The 23,310-nt window shown below is 53.1% G+C and overlaps 1 protein-coding gene across 3 annotated transcripts in view; it reads right to left on the reverse strand.

Annotated features, from left to right (window-relative positions):
* Nucleotides 1-23,310, reverse strand: part of ATP11A (ATPase phospholipid transporting 11A) — a 62,822-nt gene that overhangs the window by 27,428 nt on the left and 12,084 nt on the right. For all 3 annotated transcript variants that reach the window (XM_024753994.1, XM_024753995.1, XM_024753993.1), the window contains 12 exons: nt 20,959-21,087; nt 18,480-18,583; nt 17,955-18,005; nt 15,088-15,152; nt 14,340-14,421; nt 12,958-13,108; nt 11,733-11,930; nt 10,343-10,516; nt 8,861-9,024; nt 8,042-8,113; nt 6,899-6,972; nt 2,738-2,841 (listed from right to left, as the gene is read on the reverse strand). In XM_024753994.1, the coding sequence (XP_024609762.1) occupies nt 2,738-2,841; nt 6,899-6,972; nt 8,042-8,113; nt 8,861-9,024; nt 10,343-10,516; nt 11,733-11,930; nt 12,958-13,108; nt 14,340-14,421; nt 15,088-15,152; nt 17,955-18,005; nt 18,480-18,583; nt 20,959-21,072 (1,353 nt within the window). In that variant the 5' untranslated portion in view covers nt 21,073-21,087. The remainder of the gene's footprint in view (nt 1-2,737; nt 2,842-6,898; nt 6,973-8,041; nt 8,114-8,860; nt 9,025-10,342; nt 10,517-11,732; nt 11,931-12,957; nt 13,109-14,339; nt 14,422-15,087; nt 15,153-17,954; nt 18,006-18,479; nt 18,584-20,958; nt 21,088-23,310) is intronic.

Consider the following 23,310-nt stretch of genomic DNA (forward strand, 5'->3'; position numbering starts at 1 on the left):
TCTCCTAAGAGGTGAAACGCACAGGAAATATGTATATGACTTCATTTTACGCCAGAAAAACTGCACGATAAGAAAGAGGTTTTACGAGGATAGTAATTCAGAGCCGTCCCAGAACATAGAGCTGGTGTGAACGGTCAGCAGAAACTTCAGAAATAAATAGAACCTTGCCTTTAAAAGCAGCTATGGGACTTCCCCTTGTGGAAACATGGAGTAGAAATACTTTTCTCTACTCTTCCTGCAAAGAATTACTAAAACCCTGGACACTGTATATAAAACAATACTGATATGCAAAGCCAGACAAATACACCACAAGGAAAGAAAATTACAGAGTATTATCCCTTACAAACATATATGCAAAAATCCTCAACAAAATTTCAGTAAACTGAATCTAACAGTATGTCCGAAGGATTATATACATGACCAAGAGGGATTTATCCCAGCGATGCAAGGGTGATTCAACATATGAAAACCAATCGATGTAATATATGACATAAATAGAACACAGGAGAAAAACTCACATGATCATCTCAATAGATGCAAAAAAGCAACTGACAAACCCCGACAGCTTTTCATGATAAAACCACTCAGTAAACTAGGATAGAAGGGAACTTCCTCAATCTGATAAAAGCCATATATGAAAACTCACAGCTACCATCATACTCAACGGGGGGAGATTGAAAACTTTCTCCCTAAGATCAGGCAGAAGACAAGGATGGCTGCCTCTGCCACTTCCATTCAACATGGCACCAGAAGTCTTAACCAGAGCAATCAGGCAAGAAAAAAAAAAGGTATCAAGTTGGAAAGGAAGACATAAAGTTATTTCTGTTCTTAGATGATAGGATCTTATATGTAGAAAACTCTAAGGATTCCACCACCAAAAAAAAAAAAAATGGTTGGAACTAAAAGACGAATTCAGTAAAAGTGCAGAATACAAAGTGAACACACGAAAAGCGGCTGCATTTCTACACACTAACTGCGGACAACCCAAAAAGGAAATTAAGAAAACAATACCCGTTACAGCAGCAGCAAAAAGAATAAAATACCCGAGAATGAGTTAAACCACGGAGGTGAAAGATTCATAGACTGAAAACCACAATATGTTGCTGAAAGAAATCATAGAAGATCTAAGTAAATGAACAGGCATCCTGTGTTCACAGACTGTAAGACTTAATATCCCACGATGACGACACCACCCAAAGTGATCTACAGGTTCAGAACAACGCCTATCACAACTCCAATGGCATTCTTGTGGGAATGGGAGAACCCAGCTGAAATTCATGGGGAATCTCAAGCGACGCAGAGTAGACCACAATCTTGTAAAAGAGCGAGGCTGGAGGACGGACTCACGTTTCCTGGTTTCAAAACTCACCGGAAAGGGACAAGTAACCAAAATGGGGTGGTCCTAGCGTAAAGACAGACATAGACCAACGCAACAGAACCGAGAGCTCAAAAATGAACAGCTGTACATGTGGCCCAATGATTTTTGACAAGGATGCCAAGACCATCCAACAGGGAAAGAACAGTCTTGTTCAACCAACGGTCCTGACACAAGCAGCCGTCCATATGTGACAGAGTGAAGCTGGACCCTTACCTGTCCCACACACGCAAAATTAACTCTAAATGGATCAAAGACCTGAATATAAGTGCTACATTATAAAACTCTCAGAAAAAAACATAGGGACAAATTATGATCTTGGATTTGACAACAGTTTCTTAAATATGACACTAAAAGCACAGGCCACAACAAAAAAGTAAATTGGACTTGATTAAAATTAAAAAATTTGTGCATCAAAGGATACTGTCAAGAGAGTGATAGACAACCTACAGGCTGGGAGAAAATGTTTGCAATTCATACATCTGATAAGGTGTTAGTATTCTGAATATATAAAGAACTCCTACAATTCAAAAAGAAAAAAAAACCTGATTAAAAAATGGGCAAAAACCCTGAATAAGCATTTCTGCAAAGAAGATACAAATGGTCCATAAGCACCTAAAAAGGTGCTCAACATCTTCAGTCATTAGGGAAATGCAAACAAAAACCATAATGAGTTACCACTTCATACCTAACCAGGGTGACTACAGTTAACAAAAATGGAGAATAACAAGTGCTGGCGATTAGGTGGAGGAACTGAAACCCTCACGCACTGCTGGTGGGGATGCGAAGCGGTGCAGCCTCTGGGGAACAGTCTGGCATTTCCTTAAAAAGTGAAACATATTGGAATGACCAGGTGACTCAGCCATCCCACTCCGAGGTACACAATCAAAGGAACTCAGACAGATACAAGCACACCCCTGTTCACAGCGGCATCGCTCCCAGTGGCCAAAAGGTGGAAACAACCCAAGCGCCCACCAACAGGTGACGGATAAACACAGTGGGGCACATACAGCGCATCCACACGGTGGAATATTTTTCAGCCACAAAATGGAACGAAGCTCCGATGATGGAAGAAGTCGGATGAGCCTAGAACAGACTGAGCACTCGCTTCAGAACAAAACGTGAGAAGGAAACCCAACAGGTCACAAGGGAAAGCATTAGCCGCCAATCACTGGAAGTCCTCGGCATAAAGATCTATTTTCTTCAAGACCGTCACAATGTGCTTGTCATTCTGGACGCCCTCACCCCCAAACACCAGCGGAGGGCTGCGGAGGGTGGCGCCCGCCCAAGGGCAGGTGGCACCCAGCAGGAACGTGCCCCCCACGAGGGAGAAGAGGCGTGAGGCCGCCGCCCGCATCTCACCACTGCGTTGCGCTCCACCCTGGATTGGATCTGGTCCACCTTGCCTTCTATCACTCGGGGAAATATTGAGGAATCTGCTCCTTTGCAAAACAGATAAATTTCTCCTAGAAAACGAGAAAAGGAGATTTTCATTTAATCACTCTATGGGGAAGACTAAATTGTTTTTCAAGGGACGCTTTTATTAAAAACAAAACCAGGGGTACCAGCGCTGAGACTGCGGTGGAGATGTCGACTGACCGGTTAACCTGTAAGATCAGGAAAACGTCAAAGCCACAGATCCCCCCACAAAGCCTCGGTTTATTCCGACAAGCCCAGAATCTCAGGAAAGTCAGGAACCAGGAACGAAACTGGCTCCTGGGCGTCCTTCGTCCCGTCACTTCCGCCTGCTCCCTGGCAAGGATGTGAGTGAGGGACGAATGCCCTCGGGACCAGGGAGGGGTACGGACGCAGAGGGCGTGGCCGACCCCAAATGGGGTAACAAGCTGCTGGGACACTGGGCGTGACCAACAGTGACGAGAAGCATCTGTCGAACGATTCTCCCCACACCTACTGCCCTGGTCACGTCACACGTCTCAGTGCTGGGGATGCACGCTCCTCCCCCCTCGAGGTGAAAGGTTTTCCCTTCCAGACGGGTCGGGAAGCTCTCGGCTCGGACAGAACCGCGGGCGCCCGCACTGACCCACAGGCCGCTGGCACCAGGGCTCCTCTTTCTCGAGGACTCTTCTGGCCGGCAAACCACGTGGCCCTCTTCTGCGGAAGCACCGAGGGGCTTGTCACAGCAGCTGCAGGGCTGGAGAGGGGGCACTGCTGCTGGAACCAGGTTCTGTTCAGCCCTGAACAGATTTCTGTCATCAGACAGAAATCACGAACACCGAGCCCCGGCCTGGGGTGGGTCCCTGGAAACCCAAGATGCTGACGGCCCGCGGAAAGGAAACCCGGGAGCCAAACCCAGAGCACCAGGAGGGGCCGGGAGGAGGGGGCACAGTGCTGGGGCGAGGGCTGGGGTGCCCAGAACCGGTGGTCCACACGGGGATCTGGACAAGGGCCCGTGAACTCAGGGGCAGCATCGGAGCCCATGGTGGGTGGCTCTGTCCTTGGTCCCAGAACTATCTCCTGCAACATACAGAGCGAAACACTTAAAACACGGCCTGGTTCACGCTCACGGGAGTCCTGCAGTTAAACCCAGGGCAACGTCAACCTACGGCCAGGAAGGACGGTGTCTGCAGTGTGTGTCGCAGGCATGTGGAGGGGACACGTGGGGCTGAGCTGGGAAAGAAGCGGCAGCACGGCCGCCGCCCCCAGTGGGAATCTGAGCAGTGAGTCCAATCCCCGGGAAAAGCCCGCACACCCTCAGGCCGTGACCCGAGAGTCTGGTCACACGCCCGCCAGCCTGATGGCAGAATCCGTGCCCGGCACCAGCCGTGACTTCTAGGCAGTGCTGTACATACGGCACCAGATATAGGATAAAACAAGTTTCGTGGTCCAGACAATTCTGAGTGGTGATACCTTCTTGAACAGTAATTCCTTTTCTAGAAAAATCACAGATGACTCCAAGTAATGGCCTGTGAATGACTTAAATTTTCTACTGTCTCAACCTGTCATCCCTCTGTACCCGCCGTAGACGTGGGACGTGTTCAGCCTAAAGACACCGTCAAGCGGAGCCTCTGACGTGAAAACATCTGGAGTGGAAGGTGACGTTTAACTTGCAAAGGACAAGGGCAGAGAGTATTGGGCCCCAGCTGCAGACCTGCTTTTCCAGTTTTGTAAACGAATAAGTTAGAACTCCAGAGCAGTGCAAACACACAGGTGAGGTGACCGCGGCCCACGCCAAGCGCCGTGGGACCTGGGTGGCTCCACGGCTGCAGTGGCTTCTCGGGGAGAATCCTCAGAAGCTCAGGGCTGCAGGGGCTCCGGTCTCCATCCCGCCCACGAGGCTGGAAATCAGTGCCTTTAGGGTCATCTCCGGGGAGGTATTACTACTTAGAGAACAACTTGTTTAGTTAAATATTCACGTCTCTGAGAATTCACTGCTGCCTTGCGGGGTTCTGATGGCCCGGCCTCTCCCCTCCAGGAAGGGGTTTCTAGCGGCGCGAGCGCCGAGGATGTAAGTCCTTCACGTGACCCAGCTGCTGCTCCAGGCCGAGCCACGCTCCTTCTGACGGGAAGTGGCGCTGTTCGTGAAGATTCCACAGTCCACACCTCGGTTCCTGCGTTGTGCGGGGCGGGTCAGGAGGATGTGCAGAGGGGGAGAAGGTGGTGTGTGACCAGCTGACGCACTGCTTCCCGAGGCTGTGGCCACGACTGCTGGCTCACGGACTGTCTCGAGCATGATCCACGTTTGTACCGGGGCAAGTCACAAGAGAGAAAGGCGGATGGTGGGGCCTCGCGCAGTTGAACGCCTTCGTCCTGGATGGACCCCAGCGCTGGCCAGCGCGCAGCAGAGGGGGCACCCGCCCAGGGGATGCGTCTCCAAACATGACGGGCCGTGTGCTTCCCGTGTCCTGCTGCCCCTGTGGCCACGTGTTCGGGGCAGCGTTTACGTAAAGACTTGATGTCCATGGCGCTCACTGGTGCAAGGCTCGTTGGTGGAGCCGCCACGTCTGACGGCCTGCTTCGCAGGCGAGGGAGCCACGCGGGTCCGAGCGCCAGCTCCGAGACGCCCAAGCGCTGCAGCTCACGGAGCGCGGTTCACGGGGCCTGGCTGAAAGATGGGCCTTCAGCAACCTCCCGATGTCCTCAACCGGCTTGGGAGACAAAATAAGGCATTTCCGGTTGCATCGAAAGAGGCTCAAGCAGCCCTGTTACGGGAACTCACTTTGTGGAGAGGAAATCCACTCGACCTGAGTGTGAGGACACTGCTGACGCAGAGCTCTCCAGGCCATACTTGAGGCCGAGTCTGTTTAGGTTCAGGGCAGCAGCTTTGTTCCGCTGCTCTCCAGGCAAGTTTCCAAAGAGAAAAACAGCCTAGTGCGGTCTCGTTTTAAGAAACGAGAAAGAGTAAGATGCCTTGTCTCTTGGTAAGGTGCCACTTGCAAACACGTTAGCAAACTGAACCCAGCGGCACTCACCGGACGCTCGGCAGCGCTGCGCTGGCCACACTGCTGAGTAAGCGTGGCTCTGCATCCAGGACATCTGCAGCCCGCAAGGGCAGGAGGAAGCCAGGAAGGCTTCTTGCAGGTGGCCGTGGAGATGTCCTGGGAGAGCTGCACGTGAGTAACAGGGCCCCCAGGTGGAAAAGTCCAGACCAGGTTGAGGGCCTCCAGGTGGAAAAGTTCACATCAGGTAGAGGGCCTCCAGGTGGAAAAGTCTACACCCGACAGAAGGCCTCAAAGTGGAAAAGTCCAGACCACGTAAAGGGCCTCCAGGTGGAAAAGCCCTGCCAGGTAGAGGGCCTCCAGGTGGAAAAGTCTATGCCAGGTAGAGGGCCTCCAGGTGGAAAAGTCTACACCCGATAGAAGGCCTCTAAGTGGAAAAGTCCAGACCACGTAGAGGGCCTCCAGGTGGAAAAGCCCTGCCAGGTAGAGGGCCTCCAGGTGGAAAAGTCTACACCCGATAGAAGGCCTCTAAGTGGAAAAGTCCAGACCACGTAGAGGGCCTCCAGGTGGAAAAGCCCTGCCAGGTAGAGGGCCTCCAGGTGGAAAAGTCTAGGCCAGGTAGAGGGCCTCCAGGTGGAAAAGCCCGGGTGGTGTACCCTAGGGGGCGGCCTGGGAAGGAAAGCTGGGAGGCAGCTCAGAGCCTCCATGAGAAGAGCTGGAGGGGCGGCTGCCTGTTTCCATCAAGGACCCGAGCCCAGGAGGCCCGGCAGAGACAGGGAGCGCACGAGGGCTCGAGAAGGACGTGGTCGCAGACGCCTGGGCGGGGCCTGCAGGTGGGGACCCAGGAGACAGGCTGTGGCATGCGTAAACTGAAGGGAGTTCAGAGCCCCGGGGAAGAGTCACAGGACTTTCCCTCGGTGGGGAAAAACCGAAGGTGACCAAACCTCAGCCGAAGGTGCTCGGGGACAAACGGGGCCTGAGGCTGAGGGGTTAGTGGTGGTTTATCCATGCTTTAAGCAAAGAGAATAAACAGTTAAATCCTTAAAGCTCCTACAGAATTGAGGCATCAGAGTAAAACACAGTCACACTGTGTCACTTAAGAAACCGAAGGGGAAGAAATCTCTACCTGTAGCAGATTTGACAATGACGCTCATTCTCCTTCTTACTGAGTCAAAGCTCAAAATCTCCAGCAATTCGAACCTGAAAAAGAGGTTACGTATTGCTTTTACTATCACCCGGCTCCACGTCTCACTACATCGGGGCGACTACCGGCCCTCCCCTGCGTGCTTCGCAATCCCTACAAGAGCAAGGGGCTCGTCAGCCTAGGTGGCTGTGAGGCTGCGCTGGCCCCGCTGGCCCGCAAGCTGGCTCCCGGGGGGCCTGGAGCACCGAGCGGCGTTACGGCCTCAGGGGCGCTCACTTGCCTTTCCAGCTGGAAACCAGAAGCCGGACAGCAACGTCACTGCCCTCCCAGGGGTGACCCCATGGCGCCCAGAGGCCCCGAGCGCTTGCGGGAGGAGCCCCAGCTGACCTGGCGGGCCTAGGGCCCAGCAGCCGTTCTGGAGTCGAGGGGCTCACCACCTCCGCAGCCTGGGAGTTTATTTTTCTTAAGAGCAAAAATGTAAAATCCAGCTCTTTTGAGACCATCACCACCAAATCTTACATTCTTTACCACGTGTGCCGTATCCATAACTGCCCACTGATGTTTATTTAGCAAGGAGAGCTGGATGGCCCCATCCTCTGAGTCAAAATCAAAACATGCCATTTGTCTCTGGGAGCAGCAGTTTTAGCCTAGATGGTCCCTAAGAGTCGATATGGAAAGTGAAACATCCCCCGTCCATCTGGTCCCTCCAAGGCTACCGCTCAGTGTTTCTATAGGACCCCGTGCTGGTCCATGGCCTGGGAACCTGCTCCGAGAACACAGGATTCCAGGGCCACTCCCAGGGGAAGGGCTTACGTTGGCCCTCTCATGGGGAGTCAGAGCTCGGCCTTGGGGGTGTCAGAACGTACTAGAAGCTTTGTCAACTCCTGCAGTAAAACTGACAATGTGTGGCTTAACCCCAGCCTGTCTGAGGGCACACCACCACCCAACTTCTCCTCTAACCATCCGACTCAACTTCTCCAGGTGTTTCGGTGACATGCTTGGTGTTGTTACTGAGAAGAGGGAGAACGAGTTATGGAAGGAGTGCAGAGAACTTGGTATTTTCTCCAGTGAAAGAGCTCTGTAAAGACAACCCTGTACTGCCGTCCCAACCAGGCAGGCTCTCACCTCTCAATGTCATTGTCCCTGTTCCGGAGCTCCATGTAATTGTCCTTCAGCCTCAGGTACGTGAAGCCCAATCTGTGGGAGGAGACACACCTGGGAGTCAGTGTGGACCCGGATGGCCCTCTTTCATAGCATGTTTCCATTTTACACTTCGGGAAAGCTCTCCTTTTGAAAAAGAAACGCTTCCAGAAGAAGAGGCTGTAGACGGCATTGTAAAGTCGGGAAGTTACAGCACTGTCTCAGACGTCCTCCAAGGGCCCAGGAACGTCGACGTACCCGGCCGTCTGGCGGACCACACGCAATTAGCTGCCTTCTTACTGGAGGGTGTGGACGGCAGCAGCTCTGAGGATTGGTCCCTGTCTCTACTGATCAGTGGGGCTGCTTACAGGTTGGTTACCATGTCAGAATTGGAAGGACTCTGGGAGCCCATCAGTCTCCAGACAGACGCTCCATCTTACTGATGAGCAAACTATAGCCCCGTTCAACCAACGGGCCACGGGGCACTTCATCTGTAACGCCCCCTCCTGCACCAGCACGTGTGAGGGCTCTGCCCATGTGGGCCCAGGCTGGGATGGGGAAGAGCAAACGGGCCTGGCTTCTGGACTCGAGGAGCTTCCGGGACATGGAAGTGGAGACATACACTAACACGGCAACAGCCCTAATCGTATTAGGAAGGCACTATGGGACCCGGGGGACAGGGTCCCGCTGACCTGTCAGGAGCTGGCAGGCTGAAGGAGAGGCTACTTGGAGGGTGATCTCTATGACTGAATGTCGGGGTGGAGAGGTCCTGCACCCCCCTCGCATCAGGGACCGGAGACGCACCTCTGGATGCCTTCGACCAGGGCCACCTCGTCAGGTGAGGACGAGATGTACGCGCAGCGCTTCCCTGAATCCGGCGACTTCCTGGGCCCGTCCACCTCGTCGTCGTCCTTCACCTGGATGGTGTGGCACAGACAGACGGCCCGGAAAAACAGCTCTTCCCTCTCCTACAAATACAGCACAAACCCACAACTCTATGGCACACCCACTCAAAACAAGGAGACCAAACAGAAGACGGTAAACAACAACGCCGGGCCTGCAGCCCTGGGGGTCAGGGAGTCTTAGTTCCACCTCTGGCGGTGGCAGCGGAGTCCGGCTGCCTTTCCTCCGCTCTTGCGGTCCAGACAAAGATGGACACGGACCTCAGGGAGGCAGCGGGTTCAAGGCCACAAGAAGAGACGGGCCTGCGATCCCCGGGTTCCCAGAAGCCGTCCCGCGCCCTGGGGTGCAACCGAGACTGAGGGGGCCAAGAAGGGCTGGGCTGGCCTCGCGCAGGCCAGGTGGGCAGCTGAGGCAGGTGCGACGCCCCGCAAGGCCACAGACCACCTGGCCCTCCCCTGAGGCTCGGGGGTGAAGAGGCCGTTTCTGCACCACCAGAGGCACACGCGCACCGGCTCTCAAAAGGCCGCTGAAGCAGAGCTGACTCAGGCCACCTCAGTCCCCTGGGGCTCCATGCAGGCTCTGCAGCCACCAAAGCTTCCGGAACGGTCTCCTGGGCGACTGCCGCCGAGGGTCACGGCCCTCCTGGAGGAGGTGAGACCTGGAGCCACAGAACCAGTGTGTGTGTGTGTGTGTATGTGTGTGTGGAGTGTATGTGAGCAAGTGTGTGCCTTGTGTCTGTGTGCAGGTGTGTGTCCGTGTCCATGTATCAGTGTGTATGTATGTGTGAGCACGTGTGTGCCTTATGTCTGTGTGCAGGTATGTGTCTGAGCACATGTGTGCCTTGTGTGTCTGTGTGTGCCTTGTGTGTGTGCAGTTGTGTCACTGTGTCTGTGTGCAGATGTGTGTGTGAGCACGTGTCTGCCTGTGTGTCTGCGAGCACGTGTGTGCGTGTCTGTGAGCACACATGTGCGTGTGTCTGTGAGCACGTGTGTGCCCGTGCCTGTGAGCACATGTGCCCGTGTCTGTGTGTGTGCCCATGTCTGTGAGCACGTGTGCCCGTGTCTGTGTGTGCACCCGTGTCTGTGTGCGAGTGTGTGTCTGTGTGTGCATGTGTGAGCACTCATGGTCTGCAGGGCCCTCTCCTCTCAGCCCACGGTTTCCCCACCTGGCCACGTGGAGACAGCTGCCCCAACCCTGATGTGACGGCCAGATGCACCTGGGGACGCCTGTGCAGATGGGGACACTCACAGCTCTTCCCCCCCCGAGTCGCCGGAGGGCAGCATCTGTCCTGGACCCCAGGACAGGAGATGCCCCTGGTACCTCGCATGACCCGCCCGTGGACAGGTGGCAGCAGGATGCACGGCCAGCAGCACGGCCACCTACCCGCCCGCCGGCGCCCGGGGAGGCGTCGATCATGTCGATGGCGGCGGCGGTGGGGAGCACCTGTCCGTTGCAGACGGCGTGCGGCACGTACACGTGGCCCTCCACACAGCACTCCTTGAACTCCATGTTGTTCTCAGTGAGGGTGCCCGTTTTATCCGTGAACACGTACTCCACCTGCGGACATGACTCAGCTGGGAGCTGCTGCCCCTCGAGGGCCCTCGGAGCCCCCAAGGCAGCCTCGTCCGAACGAAGCGATTTCCGAGGCTTTCACCCAACCGCGCTGCCTCCCCGGCCGGACGGTGAGCATACTGGCCGTCCCCGCCCGAAGCTCCGTGCATGCGAGCGTCTGGACACAGCCTGGCTCCGGGGGCCGAGGGGGGACTTTCTACACTTTTCTCCTTCCATCTCATGGAAAGACAGAGACGCGGCAGGGGTTGGGGGCTTGGTCCTGGATCCGGTCTGACCAAAAAATCAAGGGTACGGGTGGGATGAGCTTATCCCATAAGGCCTGGGAGGTCCAAGCCTGCAGCATCGTTTAAGGGCTGGAAGATGACAGAATTCAAACAAGTCAAGGGACAAAAATCTCCGATAGAGAACTGTGGCAAGTGTGAAAACTACACAGCGTTTTAAACCCTGGATCTCGATGAACTGAAAGAAGGTGGGGATCCCGGACCCTGTGGGCACCTCGTGAGCTGTGGGGAACACGGGTCCCCCCGAGCCCCCACCGCCGGCTATCAGAGACCCGCGGGCCCGGGAGGGGGTGGAGGGTCCCGGCGAGTCCCCGCTCCACCCATCCCGCTGGGCTCCCGCTTGGGGGCTCCCACCCTCACGTTCCGTCCGCGGGACACGCTGCAGGGCGGGTACCTGTTACTACGCTCACTTTACAGGTCAAGAGCTGCCAGTGCAGAGCCCAGGCCACGAGCCGTCAGCCTGGAGCAGGGGTTCAGTGGAGGGGTTCTGAACTCTTTACACCGTGAGACTGAAACTCAGGTCTCACTCCGCCCACCCTGACGATGATGACCGGGGCCGTGAGGACCGAGGAGATGGGACGGGACAGCCGAGGGCAGCCCCTGTGAGCAGGCTCGCTGCTAACTCTCCCTTGAAACCCAGAATCAGCACCACTTAGAAAGGCCACGATGAGCTTATGGCAGTGAGTTTGTGCAACCCAGAGCCCCGGGCGCTGTCACGTAAAGATAAAAAGCCGCTTTGCCGCCCTCTTTCACTCGGTACGGGTTACACCGCTGTGAACGAGCTGAAATGGAACGTTCCCATCTGACCATCCCGATGGCCTGCCTGCGTGGTAAGAATCACGTAGCTTCTAGAAACCTGGGGACATAAAAGAGGGTCTCAAGGGCCAGCCAGTGAGAGAAGACAATTCAGGAGCCCTGACCTGTCCTAGCTCTTCGTTCAAATCCGAGGTGTTAACCAGAGGCCCTTCACCCGTCTCCTCATCAAACATTTCTTCGTCCCAGGTGATGAAGTAGGAGCCGAGGAACTTCTGCATCTCCACGGTGACGTACATGGACACGGGGATGATGTAGTTGAAGAGAACCATGAAGGCGAGGAAGTCCGTGAAGGCTCTGAGGAGCTAAGAGAAGGCGTGTGACCCCCCGCCGCCCGCCAGCATCACGATGGCTCAAACCTCAGTCAGTCAAGCACAGCTTAACGAGTGCTGTTTCTAAACCGAGTGCTTCAAACCCAAAGGTAAAGGCCACTGGGGCAGCGGGGGCCGTCGTCTCCCGCACCCGACTTTAGCGCCGTGGCAGGCCCGGGACAGGAGCTGCCCGATATCTGCGCTGCTGGGGGGTGGGGGGCGTGGCGGGGGTTGTGAGTCACACTCAGGGACGGCGGGGAGCGGGGGTGGGTCTCCAGCTGAGAGCCCGCAGGACGCTGTAGACCGTGATGATTGCAAGTTTCCCTCGAGAGTCTGATAAACGACCAAATTTAGGGGTCTGTACAAATGGTGTTTCTGTATAGTTTTATCCTTATTTCTGAGCCATTTGTCTCATGGGAGGCCGGACTGAACACAGGAAGGAAGTGGGGGCCAGGCTGGGACCTGCACACGGCCCTGCTCTGAGCTGAGTGGATCCAGGTCTGGGTTTGCACACCGCTCAGGTGGACGCAGTAGGCCCAGCCAGGAGACTGTACTGCTTTAAGTAGAGGACATTTCATCAAATTAACTCACTGGTTTGGGGGAAAACATTTTTGATAAATAGGAGTACGTGAAAATGAAGCCAATTCTTATTGTAATTTCCCATCGTCATCGAGACGCTCCTTTTATCCATCTATTACCTAATTAGGGACCGTGTATCTCACCAATAGGCAGCTACTCAGCCCCCTTATAATACAGGTCAACGCGCTGAGTTTTAGGTGTTTAAGGTGTGTCCTTATGAATCCAGGATGGAAGCCGACACCTTTTCAGACTTGACTATTCAAATACCCAAAGAAGGAGGCTCAACCAGTGTCTACAGCTGCAGGGCCGGGGGCGGGGGCAGGCAGCCGACAACCTTCACCATCAATGAGTGCGGCGTCTACCACAAAGATTTCATCAACCCAGACCTCATCCGGTCTCCCCACGTTTCCACAGCGACAGCCTGCGGAGTCACTTTCCATACCAGGTTCCTCTGTCTCTCTGCCTCTGTCTTCTGGTTGTACCACGGCTCATCTCGGAACGGCTCACTCTGCCACACGTACTTCATGATGGTATTAATCAGCGCTTTGCTGACTAGGATGCAGAGGTACACGATGAGGAACACATTCATTGATCTGAAACACAAGACAACGGCGGTGACCTAGCTCCCGCTCCCCGAGGAGTCCTGAGCTGGGCGTCGCCTTTCTCACAGACGTCAGCATGAACGTGCTGTGAACAGACAGGTACAGCACAACAACGGGTTTTAAAGGACTCCCCCCCGCCCCGACGAACTGTCAGGGTAAAAGTGAAAATGCGAACTCGTCTACATCTGAGTACACGCCGTGGGCACTGGCGTGTGTTCTGCGGCCACCTGGGAAAGTGCTGAGGGCAGGGAACTCCTATAGACAGGAGGGCACAGCCTGGCTCACAGGGCTTCTGCATGGTCTAGGACTCTTAATTCAAAGAACACCCAGAAATCAATTTCTTCTACCATGGAGCATCAGCCAGTGAGTTCCAGACTTGGAGATTATCACCACGAAGGAAGGGGGGAGGGAGGGAGGGAGCGAAGGCCCTCCGCCTAGGAAAAGTGCTGAATCCTTAGCCGGTATCTTAGGAGCTTATGAAGAAGGTTTGGTTTTCCAGTATCTATTTCTGAAACCGATTTGTCAGTGCAGACATCTGGAAACTAAGCATTCTTCTTTAGTGAGAACCAACTGTCCAAGTTCATAGCTGATGCGGCCACAGATGGACAGAGACCCAGGATCACATTTCAAGGTCGACTTGCCAGGAGCAGACAGACGATGCCTCCACAGTCTCCCCACAGATCACCCAGGAGCCCGGAGCGCTTCATTACACTACACGAGGACACTCAGCTGTACACTTCAAGTTAAGGACACACTTTAGCGAGAGGCAAAGAAGACATCATTCTGGGCCATGTTTTCTTACAAATTCAACTGTGTCCTTGACATTATCAGGATTTTACCATTTAATGAAAAGAAGACTGTTCCCTCTGCTAACGCTTTCCTCACTGAACCCGTATCAGAAAAGTGACAGAACTTTCACTTTTTCATGAAATGGTGGGAGGAGGTGCTGGGCACCCACAACGGACCTTGACCCAGAACTCCAGGTGTCCACGCGTGGGTGGGAGCCTGCAGACGTGGCTGAGGGTGCGTGGCCACTTACGTCCCCACAAAGTAACACTGTCAATCTAAGGTCTAAATAACCCGCTTGACTGTCCATCAGATCCCATGAAGGAGCTGCTAGTAAGACTAAGAGGAAAATGGTTCCCCATCTGCGGGGCTTTGCGACAGTGGGAAGCCACGGATGAGTTTTTACGCGTTTCGAACCACGGGGCAAGTGGCTTACTTTTCAACAGCTGATCGCTTCTGGGATTTTGACTGATAATTCAGTGCCATCTTGGTTTCCATGCCCGTGTAAACAGCAACACCTATAAAGTGCAGAGCACATGTTAGAACAACACCACAACCGTGTCTTGCTCTACATCGTAAGTATGCACAGCTACGACAAAAATGAAATTTTGGACAAAACGGATCATATTTTAAATTTTTCTAGGCAAGCTAGCTGTTCATAAAAAGTCACACAGGATTCTTTAGACCAAAGGAATGCTTTTCTTTTCCTGCATACAGAGCAATCCGCGCTTTTTTTTTTAGGTTCAGATTTTAATGTATTGAGTTTTCCAACAACGGGACACATTTGTATATTTATAAGTTGTTTCAGTTAAAACATAAAAAGTAACCCACCGGAAGTGGGAAATACTAGCAAAGAAATACAGCCATTAAAGGAAATTTCTTGCAGAACTACACTGTGTGAATCCTTTCATAGATATAAGTTCACGTCTGAGTCAAAAACTACAGGCACTTAATTTGCAAGCAACACTCTCAGGCGTCTCAGCTCTGTGGATGGCGGTTATACGCGGCGACCGGTTTTCTTAGTGAGGAAAATTACCGCGGCCATAAATCCACAGCCCTTCAAAGCACAAAGAGACGCTTTTATGGTACGCTTTCATCCATAGTTAAATCTACGGATTTTAACTGCTTAACGGGTCCTTGGTTTTAGAAGCTATTATTAATAATTCACTAATTAAAACATTTACCGAAGATTTTCTCAGTGTTCTTTAGCGTGGCTCCTCTAAGAAGCAAGTTTTCCGATCCTAATGGCCTGCAAAGATAAGGATGACCAGAAACAGGGCAATGGAGAAAGCAGGTCGGCATGACAAGACGCAGAAGCAGCTCCCTGGCTCCACACGCTTCGTTCTGAGAGGAGACCGTCTCAGTGAAGATCTGCTTGTGCTTGGACCAGGAAAGCTAGCCGGGCCCACGTGAAAGCACGTGCTCTTTGCCTGGCGGGGGCGGGAAGAACCTGTCTGCTGGGAGATCCCGGAAGAGTCAGCCCCTCCAGGGCCCCGGCCCTGCCCCAGCCCCATGGGGCCGCACCCCAAGGCTTTAAACATGCTCCACTGGCAACAGCGAGGGTGCTGGGGCCCCCATGGGTGCCATGAGCAGCCCCTGGGCACTAGGCAGAAGTGCCACTCAAGGGACCAACCCGGAAACCCGCTCCTAACAGGCTTCACGTCTGAGGCCTGAGGCACCGGGGACCCCAAGTGGTGCCTGCCCCTCACTCAGCTGTTTCTACCGCACCCTCGGGGGTTTCACGTACACAACACAGTCACGCTTTCAGGGAAGAAGGCTGTGAGGCCCTGCGTGGCATTTACAAGCACTGCAGCCGAGCCCCAAGGGCCCCTGAATGCTGGTGGCCTGGGAGTCTGGGGCGATCCTGGGGCCAACGCAGCGACCAAGGCATTTAGAAACATTCGTGCAAAAACAAGCCCTCTGGACGCGACAGTGAGCCGCAGACAGACGCTCTGCCTGCAGGGGCTCGTGGACGCGTGGTCCCCTTTGTCGACCGAGTGATAATTTCTTCTCGTTTCCCAAGAGTAGAAGGGAAATAGGCAGAATCCAGATGCACTAATTCTGCCATTTACAATATTCTCCCGATTTCCTTCGGAGGATAAAGGGAACGGTTTGCTAAAGCTTGCTTTTCACTTTGTCGGCATTTAATTTCCCTTTACCGCGGAAGGCTGAGAATCCACTGAACGTGATAAGCTCAAATGCGTTCAGTATACTTAGCTGACCCAGCTCAGGACCACATCAGGCTGAAGATGAGAAAGGAGGCCTGCCCAGCAGGGTGCATTGGCAGCCCCCCCCCCCAACCCACGACCCGACGGGCCTACCCAGGGCTGTCCCATGGCCTCAGGGTGTGTCCCCCAGCCTCACAGCCACGCGGGACAGGCGCCCGGCTGCACACGTGCTGTCTGCTTGTGTTACAAGTACTGTCAGCCTCTGTTAGCAAACACTTAGGACAGCTCATGTCCAAGGTGTTTATGGAAATAAATGGCCCTTTTATGAAGTGTCTCTGGGGAGTCTAAAAATAATTTACTTCAAAAAGTACTTCACTTCCAGTTTGGACAGGAGGATGGAGAAATATCACTACAAGAGGACTGAGAGCTTCTCACAGCTTGGACAACTTCTCGTGAGAGACAACTTGAGAGCAACTCACAGCTGTCCACACCACGAGTTTATAAACGTCTCTAAATACCCAAATATTAAAAGTCTGCTGAATCATATAGATACCTAAAAAGCTAAAGTAGAATTCGTATCAAAATGCAAAATATATTGGTAATTATCTTCCCAAAGGGCTCAGCCTTCAACTCCGTCCAAATAGCAAACAAGCAAAGCCTGCGGTGCTCACTTTTCCAGCCTCACCCCCTGGCAATGTGGACCCGTCTAACTATATTCACTCTTGTTCAAACTCGAACTAATCCTCGCAAGACACAGAAACCCACATTATTTCTCCAAGGTAACCAGGCATTCACCTTTAGAACAATAGGTATTTAAGAACGGTCGGGCAATGCCTCCACAGATTCTGGAAAGCAACTGCTAACCTGCTGATGAAGAATGGTGATCAAAACATGCTAAGAGGGGTGCCAACTGTCTCCTTAAAGCGAGTAATTTCTGGAGCCTTTCAAGGACATAAACCCCATGACGATTTATTTTGCAGTAATTTCCCACTGAGTGTTTTTTCCTACTTCTGGCCCAGTATTTTCCTTAATACACAAGGCAATGCCAGGACACAGAGAATCTGGTGACTGCTTAACTTGGAAGAAAAATAATTTCTCTAACCAGCGGGATTTGTGAAGAAGGAGAGCGGTGTCAAAACCTACTGAAAGCCAAGTTCCCTCAGCGCAGACCCGAGGCCACGTGCGGGTAAAACATCCAAGGCCCGGGAAGTGAGGTAGCACAGGCCACAGCTGCAGTGAGCAGGGCCGGCTCGTCTGGGCGCCACGACCTCAGGGCTGAGTCAGCTCCCTGCCGCCAGCGGCCCGGGGTGAGGCCACTGATGAAGCAGGTGTGGACACCCACCTGTGACCGCGCTGGCCACTGCCCATCCCTGAAGCAGATTCCTCCGTCCCCGGGTGGCGTGAGCCCGCACAAGCCCTTGGGAGACACATCCCCCAACGTCTAAGACTGAGGCTGTGTCCCAGTGATGAGTCTGGGCAGATTCATGCAGCCCAATGAAGTGGCCCCCAAGTCGGAAACCTTTCAACGTCCTGGCTGAAGACACACGGTCTGTTCAGTTATGAAAAGCGTTTCTATTGGGGAAACGCGCCTTCCCCTTCGCCTGCTGGACCAGCTCCCACCCTTCCCGGCTGTGAGAAGACCCTCGGCAGAGTCATGGGAGTACATGCTCCACGGGGGCGTTCGTCTGTTAACGTGTCCAGACGCGTGTACACAAGAGAAACCAGCAAGTGGAGTGGAACCCGGACCTCTGGTCACGCAGAATTCCCCCCTCAAACCCAGCAGGACAGCAACGATGAAAAACTCTCATCAGGAAAAGAATCCACGTTTAATTGAACGATAGAGAGGAAATCGCCAAGTGTTTAGAAGAAGCAGGAATCCTCACCTCACCACGGGGTCATTCAGATCGTTGTAAACATTTATGCGGCCGACGAACCTGGGGACAGGAGAGTCAGGTCACTGCCAGGGCAACAGGGGACCGGGGAGGGGGGCAGGACCCGAGACCCCGGCTCTGGGGAACCCCCCTCTTCACCCCTGACCCGTTTCTAAGAAGGACTGGGATTCTGTACTGGAAACACAGGGGTGTGAGGCTAAACCACTCCTCCCCTCTCCTCCCACTTTTTAATTGTTCTATTTAGCTCATGACTTAAATGATTTCCCTTAGAGTCACTTCCTCACAATACAGAAAATTCATTTTTCTTTGACAAATGTAGTTCCATCAAGCCTTTTCAAATATTTGTATTAAGATTTATGGATTGGAATGTTGCTGGACTATGAAAATACAGAAGTAATATATGTTGGACCAGGTCCTAATTTTTCAGCAGTGATTTGCAATCTCATTCCAAACCCCCGCGCGGTTGGGCCGTGGGCATGGACAGCAGCGAGGACCCCGGGGAGGAAGCCGGCTCACTTGTAGAGGTCGGGCTGCGGTCGCTCACACTCGATGGTGGCGTGGAGAGAATCTATATCTTCCTCCGTATGAAACCCCTTTGTGTCTTGAACTGCGTAATGGGTCTGCAGATTGACAAGAAATGGGAATTCACAGCCAAAATGATCAAGAGAAACCCAGCAGCGGGGGCCTCCCGTCCTAGGGCAGCACCAATGTTTAATTTTTTAGGCATATGAATAAGCCTGGTTACAAAGCCTGGTTACCACACGAGACAGGGTGTATAATAAAGAGTTTGCAAATGTAACAAGGTTACAGAACTGTAGGTACCACCGAGATTCCTGTACCTATTAGGTGCCAGAAAATTCTTCCATTCTTACCCAGTGTCCTCAACTAACAGAATTCTTCTTCAAAACTGGACACTTGGATTCATCTGTCAGAGTGGTGGCTCTGAATGAGGAAACAAATTTGGGACCTAAAATATTCTTTTTTGTTTATGTGGTTCACAGACAGCTGTCGCAGGCATGGCAAGCTGCCCTCACCTGTCACTGTCCGGGGAGCACAGCTTTCTGCACGGATCCTCACCTGGCCTTCACCCCAGGGCTCCTCAAACTAAGGGGGCCACGGACCCCAGGCCCCGCCCCCAGAGTTTCTGAGGCCGTGAGTCTGGGGTGGCGTCCGAGAACCACATTTCTAACCTGATCCCAGGTGATGCTGGTGCTGGGGTCTGGGACCCCATTTTGAGAAGATGGGCCCAGACGGCACCAGGGAGCGTGGATGGGTGGACCAGCCTTGGGAAGAGAGAGGAAGGAGGGGCGGGGGGAGGGGATGCAGACTCCTCCATGTCTTCCATGAGTAAGTGTCAGGCAAAGCGTGAAAGGATTCAGAGCAATAGGGGGTGTGATCACAGCATCCCTGCAACGTTGTGGAGGCACTTGTGCATCCGGCACTTTGGGACATTTCCTAGTTATAGTCTCACAAGAGCCCCTGGAACACAGGTTTGCCCCCATCTTACAGATGTGAAAACTGTAGGCGTGACCTCTGCTTTTAAGGAAAGGGCTCAGGTGACTCCAGCCCCCCCTGACAAGCACAAACACAGAGAGGTCCAAGCGCAGCCCCGGTGCAGACATGGGCCACGTCTGGACCAGGGTGACTGCTGTTAAACTTCACCCTGGCAGCACTGATGCACCTGGAGGCTCGTGGCGTCTGCTCCAGGGGTGCGTCTAGGCAGTGACGTCCCTTTGTGGGTCGGGGTGCAGAGGGCAGCCCACTGCCCGCAGTCCGGTGTCCACGGCTCACCGGGGCCGGGGAGGATGGGACACGATACCCCAAGCTCCAACGGCCATTGGACACCCAGCGCTTTCCAGCCCAGAGCTGCTCTCCCTGACAGTTGACTGTGCCAGAAGGGTCCCCCCTCCTGGGATTCGTTACATAGAAAGTGTGAGAGTAAACGTGGGAAACCCCATGGGGCTTCATACGATGACACCCCAAGTCACCCACAAAGGATTAGGGCATCCTTTGGTGCTTTCCCGGCATAGAATCGCCTGTGTCCACGGGCAGCATTCAAGCACTGTTAGAGCTGCATTTCTGGAGCCAGAGCCTCAGAGCAAGGCTCACTTTCATAAACTCCTTGGAAGCTTCCAGGTTTTTAAAACAATGAGATCCTTAAAATTAATAGCGATGTGTTTCTTCTTTCGTGATTGTTAATTAAAATTTTGTAGCACTAGCTTCTGGTACAGAATTCCATATTGAGCGTAAGAAATGAATCATAATTTCAGAAAATCCTTACTAAGATATTTTAACAAAAAGACACTCATAGGCCTTCCCTAGTGGCACAGTGGTTAAGAATCCACCTGCCGATGCAGGAGACATGGGTTAGAGCCGTGGTCCGGCAAGATCCCACATGCCGCAGAGTAACTAAGCCCGTACACCACAACTACTGAAGCCCGTGCGCCTAGAGTCTGTGCTCTGCAACAAGAGAAGCCACCACAATGAGAAGCCCGCGCACTGCAACGAAGAGTAGCCCCCACTCACCGCAACTAGAGAAAGCCCGCACGCAGCAACGAAGGCCCAATGCGACCAAAAATTAAAAAAAAAAAAAAAAAAGACACTCATTGATGTAACAGTCGGGCAAAATCTAGACTCGTGACTTACTTTTCACACAATTCCAGTCCAGTCAAGTCACTAACTTTGACCAGCAGAATGAAAACTTCAAAATTCCAACCATCTCTCCCTTCCATCCTTAACTGGGTACCACCGCTAAACGACACAGCTAAATAAGGAACATGGAGCTGCTTCTGTCAACCTAGAGGCTGGTCCTTAGCGGGGCTGAGGGTGGAAGGAAGAAAGTGGGAAACAGGGAGAAGCAAACGAGACAGTCCCTGGCTTTCCCCTGAACACAGAGCCTCATGGCCGGTGCAGCTTCTGCCCACAAGAGCACAGCTGGGGGAGGATGCGGAGGTCCCCACGGGTCCCGATGGGGCACAAACGACAGGCACGTTACCTTGTGGCTGGACTCTCCGTCCAGGCTGGCGGTGGTCACGTGGCAGGTCCCATCCGCGCGGCTGCTGGACAGGAAGATCAGGTCACAGGGGAAGGTCTCGTCCTCCTTGACCATGACGATGTCCCCCACCTGCGGGACAGACAGACAGCAGCACCGTGAACCGAAGGCCGGGCTCCGGGCAGCGGCTCCCACAGACACCATCATGGTGTTACCTGCAGGAAGGCGTGTGGATGCTAACATGGCTGAGAAACATGGGTGCCCGGACATCTGGCCCAAACCCAGGAAAGACCTGTGAGGTCAGTGCCCAGCCTTAGACCCGGGATGCTTCACAGTGCATTACGACAGAATAGTTTGCGATATTCTATTTTGCAATGATAGAAATATTTGCACCATCTGTGTTCCAAGCAGGCAGAGGAGGTGGGTGGTCACCCTGCGGGCATGAAGCCTGTGACGTGGCCGCAGTGATCAGCACTGAATGGTCCCCAGTGGTCCCCACAGAAGACGGGCACAGGCCATCGCGACGCAGCCCAGAGCCCAGAAACAGACCCACGAAAATACGCTTAACTGACTTGGGACAAAGGTACGAAAGCCACTCGATGGAGCGGGGACAGCCTTTCCAACAGATGAGCACTTGGTCAGTCCCGGGCAAAAAAAGGGACTTTCACCTAAACCTCACACCTGACGTAAAAAGTAACACAAAATGGATCAGGAAGTTTAATCTGAAACATAAAACTATAAAACTTTCAGCAAAAAAAAACCAGGAGACAACCTTTGGGCTCCAGGGCTTGGCAAAGAGTTCTTAACCTTGACACGAAAGGCAGCATCCATAAAAGGAAAGATCAGTAAATTGGACTACATCAAAATGAACAACTTCTGCTTTGCGAAATACCCCATGAAGGTACTTCTGACAGAGGACCAGGTTCGAGAAGAGATGAACTCCCAACGTTCAACAGTAAAAACCCTCAATAATCCAAGTAGGAAATGGGTAAGGGCCATGAACACACGTCTCATGAAGAAGATGCCCTGATGGCAAATAAGCACACGGTAAGATGCTCACCAGCCTCTAGGGAAGCACACACTTAAACCGCACCGAGAATCAGAACGACCGAGAGAAGAAACAGCGAGAACACCAAACGCCGCTGGGGATGCCGAGAAACGGGCCTCTCACACGTTGCTGGTACAATACTGCAGACGCTCTGGGAAATGGTTTGGCTGTTCCCTTTACCGTTATTTCATGACAACCCAGTAACTGAACTCTTGAGTTTTTATGCCAGAGAAACGGAAACTATACTCATACAAAAAACCTGTACACAAATGTTCACAGCAGCTTTATTTGAACGGCCCCAAACTGGAGAAACATCAACATCCTTCACCTGGGCCACACACCCCCCAGACTCTGCAACGAAAGGAAGGCGTCCAGATGCCCAACCTGGGTGAGTCCCAAGGGAATTCAGCTGCATGAAAGTTACAGGCTGTGTGACGCCATCCACGCGAGGACAAATCCTGGAGGTGGACAAATTGAAGGTTCCTTTTCTACTCGCCACAAGCAGCCTTTGCTTCCTTCCTTGTCTCACAGACTCCATTAAAATCCTCTCGGGTAAAACAGGCTGGATACAGAGCAGACATTCCCCATAGGAGATCGATACATTAAAAATTCAATTTTCTGCTGACAGGTACTGTTTAGGTCTGTTTTTGAAGAGATGTTTATTAAAAGTATAGAAGACTTTGCAAAGGAAATATAGTTGTTAAAGGAAACGGTATTTGGAGCCTAGGGTCCGAAAGAGCCTGTTAACATATACATGGGGGTCCCCACTGCTGTTCCCATACTGAGAGGCTGTCCTCCCAGCTCCCCACTTCCTGACTCCTTGACCACTAGGAAAATATCGCCAACCTAGGCTAACGGAGGGGAATTACTGAAACACCTGGACGGTGAAATTTATAAAACAAAGAAAATGTGGTTTAGAAACTTAAAAATACCTCCAATATAGAACACATATAATAACTATTATGAGGTTAACGAAGATGGTCCACACGCTGATGACACCTGAAACAGGAGTGTCCCGGCATCCCGACCCTGTCCTCAGCCCGAGATACCCACTGACCCCCAGGCTGACCCGCTGCCCCTCCCAGGGCTTGGGGATGTGCCTGGAAGCAGAGGCTCGGGTTCAAAGACGCGGAGGCCCACCTTTCTGTCCCTGTGCACGAGCGCTGGCGACTCTCTCCCACAGCAGCTTCCCGATGGCCCTGCCAGGACTTCTGGCCAGGAAAGCAGCCCCGGGGAGGACAGAGGGATGGTGGGGCTGCAGGGGAGGGGGAGGGGGGCGGCGGCTGGGGGGAGGAGAAGCCCAAGGA

This window comes from Neophocaena asiaeorientalis, unplaced genomic scaffold (genome assembly GCF_003031525.2).
Source record: "Neophocaena asiaeorientalis asiaeorientalis breed wild unplaced genomic scaffold, Neophocaena_asiaeorientalis_V1.1 scaffold684, whole genome shotgun sequence".
Classification (NCBI taxonomy): domain Eukaryota; kingdom Metazoa; phylum Chordata; class Mammalia; order Artiodactyla; family Phocoenidae; genus Neophocaena; species Neophocaena asiaeorientalis.